The sequence below is a fragment of the Frankliniella occidentalis genome, unplaced genomic scaffold (assembly GCF_000697945.3).
Source record: "Frankliniella occidentalis isolate FOCC.00 unplaced genomic scaffold, Focc_3.1 Scaffold107, whole genome shotgun sequence".
NCBI classification, from domain to species: domain Eukaryota; kingdom Metazoa; phylum Arthropoda; class Insecta; order Thysanoptera; family Thripidae; genus Frankliniella; species Frankliniella occidentalis.
In genome coordinates this window covers 911931-922802 of record NW_026267236.1, presented here as the reverse complement: position 1 = coordinate 922802, position 10872 = coordinate 911931, and the positions used below count along the sequence as shown (strand labels likewise).

Sequence of the window (10872 nt, the reverse complement as noted above, 5' to 3'; positions counted from 1 at the left end):
AATGATCTGGATAATAAACTATTATGGGCGATTTGCTGTTAATAATAAAAATTATATTTGGCGACTTTTAAGAAATATGCACCAGCCGGGGTACATACACGGGGTACGTATTTGTCGTGGGAGTGTCATCGGCGTGCTCGAGAGGTCCCCAATGACGTCCCCGGGGACCCGGACGACATCGGCAATACCAGATTTGGACTCAGCGTGAGAGAGAGCCCCCGAACACGATATTTTAGTCGTCCTGGTCGTTGCGGTCGGTCGGTCGGCCAAACCGTATCTTACTTTGACAGCCCCTGTAGGGTAGGCAATCAGTACACAAACTATCCCTTAGGTTTGGGGGGGCCCCCGGGCCCCATTGTGTTAGTTTTGATGCGTCCGGGGCCTTTCGGCGAGCCTTTCAGCTTGCCAGGGATTATTGTCAGGGGGACCACACATTGAAAATGGCAAGCTACATTTTTGATGACATTTATGTCTTTGGTCAGAAAGTAATTACAAAGAAAATTCTGAGAAGACAAAGGAGTTTATTACTTCATGTAAGGGTGTGGATATCAACAATCTATCCACACAAGAAACAAAAATTAATGTATCAGTCAAGCAGCAACATAAAAAAATACAAGCCAAAACAAATGAAAACAAACATTGACAGTGACAGTACCAGTTTACCACCTTATGACCGACCAATGCTATAGTACAGAGAGATACAGAAAAATGCATAAAAAACAGCATCACTAGAATTCCTTGAGCAAGTCATTTAAAAGAAAATTACTACAGCATTACAAATGTCAATGTTGCAGTCTGGAAGAAATATACCTATTCATTTTGAAAGCAGCTTCCTGTAGTGGTACATTTTCAATCCTTAAAATCTTGCTGAGTACAACTCAAGATAAAATGCATAAATAGAACAAAACAACAAACATTTAGAAGACAATACTACTCAGGTAACTTCCCAACACATACGGTAATTTAAGAAGTTAAAAATAATGGCATCAGAGTAAAGAATATGGCATGGCAGCAGCATAAACAGATATGCATGTTTGATGCACTTACATGCATTCCAATAAGAGTAACTTACTGAGTAAAATACTTCTCAGGCCCAACTTTCACATCTGTTTAGTTTAAATAAAAGTGTTGACAAAACAACAAAATTGACAAAGCACAAAAACAGTGACTAACAAAGCTTAGGTTCATAATACTGTAGGCCACAGTTTTCCAAATGTAATGTTTGAACATTGGTCCCCAAAACAACTTACAACTTCCCAAGTCATTAGGAGGCTCTAACCAAATACTTTGTTGGGTTCAAAAGCATAATGTAGGTATTTACACACAAAACTCACATGCACATGATCCCCACTCACCTTCAAAAGATCCAAGGAAAGCCTAATAACTTGCACCTTGTATTTGAGGAATGGAAATTACCGAGGGGTCATTTGTCTGGATGCAAGTAAATACTGAAACATTTTCAAAATTCTGGTGCATTTCTAACGAGGAACTAAACACTTTCAAAAATTCTAACAGATAATGAGAAACATACAATATTTGTTTCATATTCTATATTTTTGGTGAGGGGGGAAAAGAAGCACTAGATAAAATTTGAAACTGCATTAAAAAGAAAATTTAGAGCACATTATTCAAAGAAACTGTGATTCCCCATATGGTGACTTGAATACATCTTCAATATATAAATGAGGGTTCACACAGCCCATCTCAAATACACACTACAAATTCATCACAGATTTCTAGTAAGTTTGGACTAAATAGAAAAATGAGAACAATATTTCCTGGTCAAGGATTGAAAACAAATAAATGAACAGAAACACATTGTTTTGCACCTCTGTCTAATGACCAGAAAGTTATTTAAATGTATTTTCTCTTAAAGTATATTATAATAAATAAAATAACAGGAATGTATTTAACACCTTAAACTGGATCAACATTGAAGATTATGATTTATAAGTGCATCTTGACTAAGGTTGGAAGAACGCTCACCGATGAAGAAAAAACTGGCATCAGAAGAAACAAATATAAATAAATCTATCAGAATAAGCATCTACAGAACGAAATTGTGTTCTCTGTTGACAGGTACATATGATTTTAAAGGATAAAAATACACTATGGGGCTAGGTAGTGTTATTCCCCATAATTTGAAAAACCAAATACAGTAAACAAGAGATAACTGTACCTGGATTTAATTAGATTTTAAAATAGAAATTTGTGTAGGAAATCCTACTTACAAGGAAGTTAGCTTAAGAGGCTGTGATGTTGTATGAAAAGTAGTTTGACAATACTTTTCCAGTACGTAGGTACTCAATCTAAGATCAGATGAATGAGATTCAAATATCGGTTGGAAGAATATCTGGTATCAAGTATTTGCAGAGCTCCTCTTCACTGCTGACAAACAGAACTTTGCTGGATGTATTTTCATCGAGCCTATAACAGTTGAGGAACAAATATTAACAGAGATTTTTCAAATCACCAAGACAATAAAAAATGGGTACGAGTTAAAAATTCAAAATAGAACACAAGTAATTATTGTATGATCTATTGAGATACTCACCATCCTTTGATTACAGCCCAACAGCCAGAAAACAGAGTAGGAGCATTAAGGATTAAGCATACGCCCAGACGCTCTGGATAATGCTTACTGAGAAGCCAAATCAAATTCTTTAGAACTTGGTAGTCCATACAGCTCAGCCCAAAGTCACGAAGGTCAAACACAATGCACAAGTTGTCCACAACCTCCTCAAAGCATTTTTTGCTAGCTTCTTCCTGTAATTATATGCATATTCCATATTTTACCAACATAAATACATCATCACTTTTAAGAACATCTTCAAGAAAAATAAGAGGAAGCTAACATACCAAACAGTAGACAATGAATTTGGTAAGTTCATCAATATCTCTGTCGTTCACATTATGATTCTTAGCAGGGATGTAAACAACTGGACGACCACTCATGTCACGGTGTCTCAGTACTCTAGCTTTGTTTTGCTCCATGTGTTTTTGAACGAGGGGATTATCTTCTGTCAGCTCTGGAACGCCATAGTCTACACGCCATTTATTTGTTTTCAAGATTGCCTACAACGAATAGAGAGAGAGTAGTTAGTTATTGATTGACATTGTTTATCAAAATAACGAACATGCAGAAGAGAAGTTTAAGTGATTACCTGAAAGGCACTGTCCACAGTTTTAAAGGCTCGTAAGTATCGCTTCAATGAAAAATCATTGTGATATTGTTGAGGGTCAGCATCCGAAATTATTTTCATTCTCTCCTTCAATGCTTTGAGATCTTCCTCACTGACAGGCTGTGATGAGTTGGTGGAAGCCATGATTATTATCCCTGAAAACTAAAATACACAGTGAGGAGGAGGGAATCATCAACGATGCATGATCTGAATTAAAAAGGGGAGTTGGGGAGTTGCTGTCAACTACTCATAGCAATAGCAATAGCAATACCAACACCCAAATAAATAACGGATCAATGAGCTCATAGAGCTGGATTGAAATGTGAACTCTAACCTATCTTTCACATAAACTTATCATTAATTACAGGTAAAGAAATAATCTAATCAGAAAATTTGCGAATTGAGCTGTACTTATTTAGATAAGATGGTACTAATAATTGTCATAGGTCTCCCCAAAATATCACGGCGTTCAAAAGTAAATGTACGAGAGGGAGAGTCCCTTTAATTCAAAACAATCGATAGACTCACAGAAACAATTGTGTCAATAACTACAATCCACAACGTACTTCATCTCTAAATTCAACTGCAGCATAAAGATTACCTCTTTTCGGTTCTGAGCTCCAAAGAAACTAGTAAAATGTCAAAAAGTCCGCAGCAGACGGCCACCATCTGTTGATATCGAGGATGTGGAGCAGGACCTAGCGCTGCCTCCTGTCTGAGAAAGGCTGTGGGTGGGAAAGGGGGTGGGTGTGGGTGGCAGGGATGCGGGGTTGGATAAAAAATAAATGGAGAAGGGGCAAGGGCAGAGGGGTGGGGGAGATCGGGGAGATGGGCTAGTAAGGCTAGGATCTAGGATGCGGCAGATCACTGATCAGCACTGCTATATCCACGAGACTAGAATAAGGATCCAGCTATCCAGCTCAGAAGGACTTTTTGGTAGTCAGCTGGTTTTCGTTTATCGTTGTCTAGTGACTAAGTGTGGCCACGCATATTTATTTTGAATTAATTAATTAATTACGTTTTTAAAAGGAGTGCTAAAATGAGTGGTAATTTTACTGGTATGAGAATCCTTAGACCAAACCACCAGATTATATCAGGACTGTTCTCTAAAGACTTCCCCTTGGACAGCAATAATTGAGAAAGAAGTAATTCTAAGGCACAAATTTGTGTCAAGTTATGGATGTGTATTCTGAGTTGTCTGTTTTCATGTTCTTTTTCTGTTTGTACTGGAGGTAGGTGACGAATAAAAATTACTACAGACATTTCAAATAAATCAGTCTTTATTTTCTCTGTGCAGCAGGTTCTTCTATAAAGTATCACTGTAAACCTGGAAGAAATTTATTTAGCAGGAAGCAACACTAAAAATAAATTTTGTATCAACCTATGTATTTACACTTGAGTTATGCCGGGCTAGAGCCTGATCATACAGACTGTTAAATAATAGGGATACAAAACCTGCAGCGCTATTAGTTAAATGCAGAAAAAGGAATTGGCTACACCACTGTGCTATTGAAAAGTTTCATTAGTTCATGTTAGTCCTCTAAATTTAGGAATTGGGGAAATAAGGGAATGAAAAAAAAAAAAGGATGCAGGGAGGTGGAGGTGAAAAGCACTTTTAGATTGATGGTGTTGCAAAAAAAATAAATGGCAATTCCAGAATGAAGCAAGCAGCCAAAGAATGTCTTGACTTTAAAAAAAATATATCTGTATTATAGCAGCACTGCTGAGGCAATGTGCATATCATGCCACAAAGTTTTGGGGAAATTCAACAATGAATTTCAACACATAAAATAAAACTTTAATGTATGGCACAAAACAAATACTTTGTTGGCATTGTTGATTATAATTGAGCAAATAATGTACAAAATAGGAGGAACATTGTCAGTAATATTAGAGATCTCTTGATTAAGAATTCTAAATGTGGGATATACCTCATTCACTTAAAATTCAGTTGCATCAATTGGGGGGAGAAAAAGATTCTCATTTGATATAAAATACTTTACAATAGGTATCAAAAATAGTTATTTCTACCTAATATTAAGTTCATACCTGAGTGTACAGATAGGAGATCACGCTTTCCTTGACACTGCTGGAGGAGGAGGTGGTGGCGGTGGCCTCTGAAACCAGCTGAAAAATAAAGTAGACATGTTTTGTTAATTGGTTAGAAGATAAAATTTTTATCACAGGATGAGCATGACAATAATGCATGCTTCTCAGTCTAGGAGACCACAGCTAATGGTAAATATTAAGTTGAAACAATTGAAAATTTAGATTTTGTTTGAAGCTAACAGGACTAAACTGCTACAAGTCTAAAAGGACAAAATCTACAAAGTTGCTGAACAAATTATTAGGGAATTAAAATAAAAAAGTTGTCAAACTGAAGTTGACCATAGCCACTCAGGATTAGGTATATTTAGCAACATGAAGCAAGGCAGAAGAACCTCACACATGACCCAATTCCAACATGTGCAGACGATTTGTCCCTTTTACCCCATCGTTAAGCACTCAAGATTGAGACACTCCCAATCACATACGAAAACCTTACAAATGGTTCGACGGCAACGCTTGACAAAACGCAGGTTAAAATCCACGCAACACCTACCTTCCGCATCACCCGTAAACGCCCCGCCGCTAGTAGTCGCTTTGCGTTTCGCTCGGTGGTGTCGACTTTGTCGTCCAGTCCGCTGTGCATTGGATGCTTTTACTCAACACACTGCCACTCAGCAAGCTGCTTCCTGCTTTCAGGAACTGGATACTGAAGAAAGGCAAAGCCTTCCTCCTAAATCCATGCATCAAGGCTAATAATGCACAATAATGTGCATGACATTACCAGGATGACTCCTATCACAAAATTGAGTCAGCTTGCTTAGAGCATGAGAGTGTGAGTAACTCCTACGAGATATCAAAGAGCCATGCGCTGGCTTCGGAAGGTTTTTTGTGAAATCTGCTAATGTTTTGCAGATTTCAGGTGTTTAAGGAGCGAAAGGACAAGTGTAATTCGCAGTGCAAAATTAATCACTGACATTTGAATGTCAAGACTTGGACATCATCAGTGACTGCTGATTTTAGGGAACACTCATAAGAGTGAACCACATGATCAGTAAGGTCTGAAGATTGATTTAAGTTGTCCTTGTCTTGACCAAGCACACATATGCTCAGTTGGTACATTACATCATTGGTACATCCCCACAAACCTTCCCCATATATTGAACACCTGAGGCTCGAACATCATGGCTAATGGAACAGGTGTGGTTGCAACACAAAATCAAAACAGCTCATTTGAACTAGAAGACCTTCACCAATGCCAAGTAGTCAAAGAGAGTAAAGAAAAGTGACATCAATTAGAATTGCAGCCAAAAAATTTGAACACCAGAGGGAAAAAAAAGAGTTGAGTAAATGAGCATCCTGTGAAAAATTCACACAAAACAGCAATGGTGAAGGAAAAATTCTGTTCTACAAAATCCTATTTAACACACAAGCATCATCACATTCAAAAACCATGACGTTGAAGCCAGAATGGGTGTCAAAATGGAAACAGCTCATGAAAGGGATATAACATAACATGAAGATGGTCCGCTCGTGGGGATGGATGTTTGTCATCGGCGAGTGGCACGGCTTGCCAATGTGGGGATCTGCGAAATCTCTACTCGGGTAACAGGACATTCAACAGTCGAGACTTACAAAGGAAATTATTTATTTTACGGCTCTATCGAGTTACATGAAAAACAAGCTTTACATACATTGCGTGGAAGACAGCCTTCCAAACTAAGGAGGCTGATGTACAAAATAGATCGACGGTTTGCATTTAAGATTATGAATACTTCCGTGAAGCAGCGCAGTGATCTAGATTAGAACTTGAATCCTACACCTACACTAATTTCGTTCATGAGCTTCTTGCCGGCAAATTGCAGTTGTCGAGATAAAAAAATATTACATGGTCTGCTCGATTGACTTAATCATTATAATAAAACAGAAGACAAATCTCGAAAACATTTGTCATCTATCTCGCTTTTATAAATCAAATTTAATTAAATTATGGCAATTCTACCCCATTTACTAATAACTAAGAAATAGCAATGATGATGAATTGCCTGTTCGTAACTAAATGCACTTCTCATAAATAAAGCAAATCTAAGAAAATCTTAAGATGAAAACAGTGATATATAGAAATCCTGGCACAAGATTCGCTGTCCACGATGAGTGCCGGTTCTCGCACCTACGCCGAGCAGAATGTAAATCCTGCCAGCGTCGCACGCGAACATCGATCACGACGCTTAGTATCGTCGCGGCTGCATATCAGGGTAGCTACGGCATACAGACATAACGCACTGTGTTAACGCAGTTAAAAGAGGATCAGTGAAGGAAGGGACGGCCAGTGCAGGGAACAAGGAATGCCCTCTTTGAGGAAATCTGTTGCACCACTGGAATACCATGTAGTGAAAATTACTACATGGTACCAATAAATGCAAATAGAAATTCAACTTCAGAATAAAATTGCAATGCACCGCACAGTAATTGTTCCAGACAGCTGGCCTGATCGCAAGAACAATAGCAAAGGAAAATGAAGTCATCCAGATACCATAAATATTGGCTTGAGGATAAAATCAGTCCCAGTGGTATAAAAACCACAAATGTAAAAACCACGGATTATTGGCTATTGGGAAGGAATTCGGAAGTGAGTAGGCATGCAATTACTACAACCAACAACCCAAACAAAGCCAAATGTGAGTTACGGGGGACCCTAAGAGAACAGATTGTCAAAGACCGGAACTGAACGGTACCAATCGAAAATATAGCACGGACGCAAGAACGGTAGTATTGAAATCGGTGCGATCAACCCTATCAATACACTCAAACGCAAGCATTCGATCGCCGAGAGTGTGATCACCGCAGCAACTGTCAGACGCTTCGCAAACGCAGCATTTTCAAGTTTCGCAAAGATTTTCTAGGTCTAAAAGAAGGCCAAGAATTGAATGTCTCATACTAATCATTTAACAAAACTAGAGCGGTTCTATCATCAGCAAAGCAAGTTGAGTGATATCAAAAGAAAGGTAAAAAATCTGAAAGCCAGGAAAAGTATGAACTTTGCTGACAAAGAACCACTTGTCTCTGAGAGACAGGTACCATGACTGAGACATTACTATTCTGTTTTATAAAGGCCACTTGAAAGTAAGAGATTAAACTGAAGAACAGGGTGCAGAATAGGTACATGTCACATTTCCCATTGCCACAAAAAACATACTAGGGTAAATTTGGAGGCAAAATAATTCAAAATGCATACAATCACAAAAAGATGGCATAGTTGTAGCAAGACTAAGTAATGCTCCAAGGCTACAAAGCATAAGCATTCTCCAAGCATGTAAGCATCTCTCACAAACAGAATCTAAAAATCATCTCACCAAACAGCAATCAACTAGGTATTCATGCATAGGTATCATAAAGTTGACCTTTACCATTGGGAATCTAGAGCCAAGGATGTCCATGTGGTCATATGGAGTTATTCCACACAGGACCAAGTCTTGAATGTTAACTGAAAAATTTCAAAAGTGTCAGACTACCTTGACAACTAGAATGCATAGTCCATGCAATACCAGAAAATATATGATTCATAGCCATCTAAAAATAGTACAGGTTTCCTCAAATACGACAGTTGAGATAAAATAAGATACATAATTACAGATACTACTCACAGAAATTAGTTCAAATAAATTGATAGTGCAACTTGGAAGTTAAAAGCAATGGGTCAAAGATTCAAATAGGATTCTTTAATTTTTATTGACGAGATTGAATTAGAGGAAAGGAATAAGAAAAATGGAAATTTAAAGTAGTACCATAGACAGATGTAAAAAAAAGCTTGATATTAATTTTAATAGTGACAATGTGATAAAACTATTTGAGGTAAGATCATATGTAATAGAGGAAAGGCTATTGGAAAAAATGGGATTCTAGCAGATTGACAATCAAGTACTGGCAAAAGAAAGTGGAAATTATAAAACAACTTCAGTAAGATAAAGGCATGAATACAAAATAAACAAACATATTTAAAAAAATTATTTGAATGCATGATTATAACATTGAAACCCCACAGGTACTCAGGAAGAAACATGCAGAATCATGCTAGTAATGCAAAAGCAACCAAAAATATAAAGGGAATCAACTGCAGGTTATTATACTTTGGACCATTTTAATGTTAAGAGAGAAAATACATACCATCTCATCACCTTCACCAATGTAACAATTTGGAATGTATCTAGAACAAGATTGAGCATGCATGCACCTAAAGCAGATATGAGGCTCACCCAGTGCTGTAGGCAGGTTGGGGTGGTGGAGGTGTTCTGCGGCTGAACATATCAGCACCACCACCACCTCCCATTCGAGCAGCGGTGTAGTCTCGGCGGTCATAGCCTGCAGGTGCCATTGCAGTTCTATCATAGCCGTCACGAGCAGCAGGAACTTGGGCCATGTCACGTCGCTCATATGGTTGCCTCATGTCTGCATATGCACTTCGATCTCCCTCTCGGTATGCACCAGCACCATACATGTCACTGTATACACATTATGAGAAAAAGCAAGAATTAGAAAAAGAATTATCTTTAAAGACGCAGGTTTAATATACTACAAATAAAATTAAACATTGCTTTCACCTCGCTGGCATGGCAGCAGCTCGTGCTCCATAGTCTCCATATCCACGATCATATCCAGCCATACCCATCCTGTCCATGCCATAAGCAGCATCACCACGGTCTCTCCTCTCCATGTACTCAGCAGCTCTGTCCATGTACGCGCCATCTCTGCGATCGTCATAACCATAACCATTTCTCATGCCACCCATACCGGGTCCAGCAGGGGGTACAGGACCAGGTCCTGCAGGTACAGGACCGGGACCCACAGGGCCAGGTGCTACAGGGCGACGGTCAAAGTCAGGACGTCCATAAGGTTCAGGACGTCCAAAGGAGTCAGGGCGACCGTAAGGACCAGCGCGGTCGTAGGGTCCAGATCGCATTCCTCCGTAACCCATTCCTCCTCGCATAGGTCCAAATCCACCACCACGGCCACCTCGTGGGCCTCCAAAGCCACCTCGACGGGGACCAGGGCCTCCCTCCCGGTTACTCCTTTTACCAGTAGAAGCCTGACAAAGAATAAATTTGAAGTCAACAAAATATTATGGTGTAACAATTGTTAGTTGAAAGCATGAATGGTTACAAACAATACCTCAACGCTGATCAGTGATCCCATAAAGTTGCAATTGTGAAGGCCTTCAATAGCTTGAGAAGCCTGTTCTTCAGTTTTCATGTGGACAAAACCATAGCGGTTTAAGATGTCACATTCTGTTACAGTTCCATAACGCTCAAACAAGCGGCGTAAGTCTTGGGACTGGGCATTTTCAGGGAGACGACCAACAAAGATCTTTGTCTTAGGAGGGTTCGAAGAGGTCTTGATATCTGCAACAGACAGACCATAAAGCACACCATACCATAAAAACGAACACGATTTCAGACACACATAACCTTACCAAAGGTGAATAAAATTTTTCAAGAAATATAGACATCATAAAAGTGATAGAAGGCCCGCTGGGGTCAATGAAACTCCAGAATGACGACCAACAAAGATCTTTGTCTTAGGAGGGTTCGAAGAGGTCTTGATATCTGCAACAGACAGACCATAAAGCACACCATACCATAAAAACGAA

General features: G+C 38.9%; 2 protein-coding genes across 9 annotated transcripts in view; both read right to left on the bottom strand.

Annotated features, from left to right (window-relative positions):
- Positions 1 to 501: 501 nt before the first annotated feature.
- LOC113203180 (uncharacterized) lies at positions 502 to 3940 on the bottom strand. Of its 5 annotated transcripts, XR_003303244.2 has the most exons (6): positions 3784 to 3940; positions 3165 to 3344; positions 2860 to 3075; positions 2555 to 2766; positions 2232 to 2427; positions 502 to 2000 (listed from the first exon to the last, which is right to left on the bottom strand). XR_003303244.2 is itself a non-coding variant. In XM_026417734.2 (5 exons), exons 2-5 carry the CDS (start codon positions 3324 to 3326, stop codon positions 2331 to 2333), a joined length of 687 nt encoding a protein of 228 aa, XP_026273519.1. In that variant the 5' UTR covers positions 3327 to 3344; positions 3784 to 3940; the 3' UTR covers positions 502 to 2330. The 5 variants fall into 5 exon arrangements, 4 of the variants coding, with proteins under 4 accessions (XP_026273519.1, XP_026273520.1, XP_026273521.1 ...); XM_026417734.2 differs by having other exon boundaries at positions 502 to 2427; XM_026417735.2 differs by having other exon boundaries at positions 502 to 2427; positions 3711 to 3898.
- Positions 3941 to 4958: 1018 nt separating this feature from the next.
- LOC113203158 (RNA-binding protein 4.1) overlaps positions 4959 to 10872 on the bottom strand; it is a 6562-nt gene continuing 648 nt past the window's right edge. Inside the window, exons 2-6 of one of the 4 annotated variants that reach the window (XR_003303243.2) lie at positions 10395 to 10624; positions 9827 to 10311; positions 9482 to 9727; positions 8636 to 8712; positions 4959 to 5309 (exon numbers count right to left, since the gene is read on the bottom strand). Coding sequence is in view for 2 of the 4 variants with exons in the window: in XM_026417691.2 (XP_026273476.1) it covers positions 5252 to 5309; positions 9482 to 9727; positions 9827 to 10311; positions 10395 to 10624 (1019 nt within the window). In the remaining 2 variants the exon portion in view is untranslated. Of the gene's footprint in view, positions 5310 to 6859; positions 7488 to 8635; positions 8713 to 9481; positions 9728 to 9826; positions 10312 to 10394; positions 10625 to 10872 lie in introns of those variants that run through there. The other 3 variants (XR_003303242.2, XM_026417691.2, XM_026417692.2) reach the window with 3 other exon arrangements.

What these genes read in the sequence shown, in the direction of transcription:
- LOC113203180 (XM_026417734.2), bottom strand. Translation starts at nt 3,326, where the DNA reads ATGGCTTCCACCAACTCATCACAGCCTGTCAGTGAGGAAGATCTCAAA. An exon ending in AATTCATTGTCTACTGTTTG is followed by an intron (nt 2,767 to 2,859) that starts GTATGTTAGCTT and finishes ATATAATTACAG; the next exon opens with GAAGAAGCTAGCAAAAAATG. An exon ending in TGGGCTGTAATCAAAGGATG is followed by an intron (nt 2,428 to 2,554) that starts GTGAGTATCTCA and finishes CAACTGTTATAG; the next exon opens with GCTCGATGAAAATACATCCA.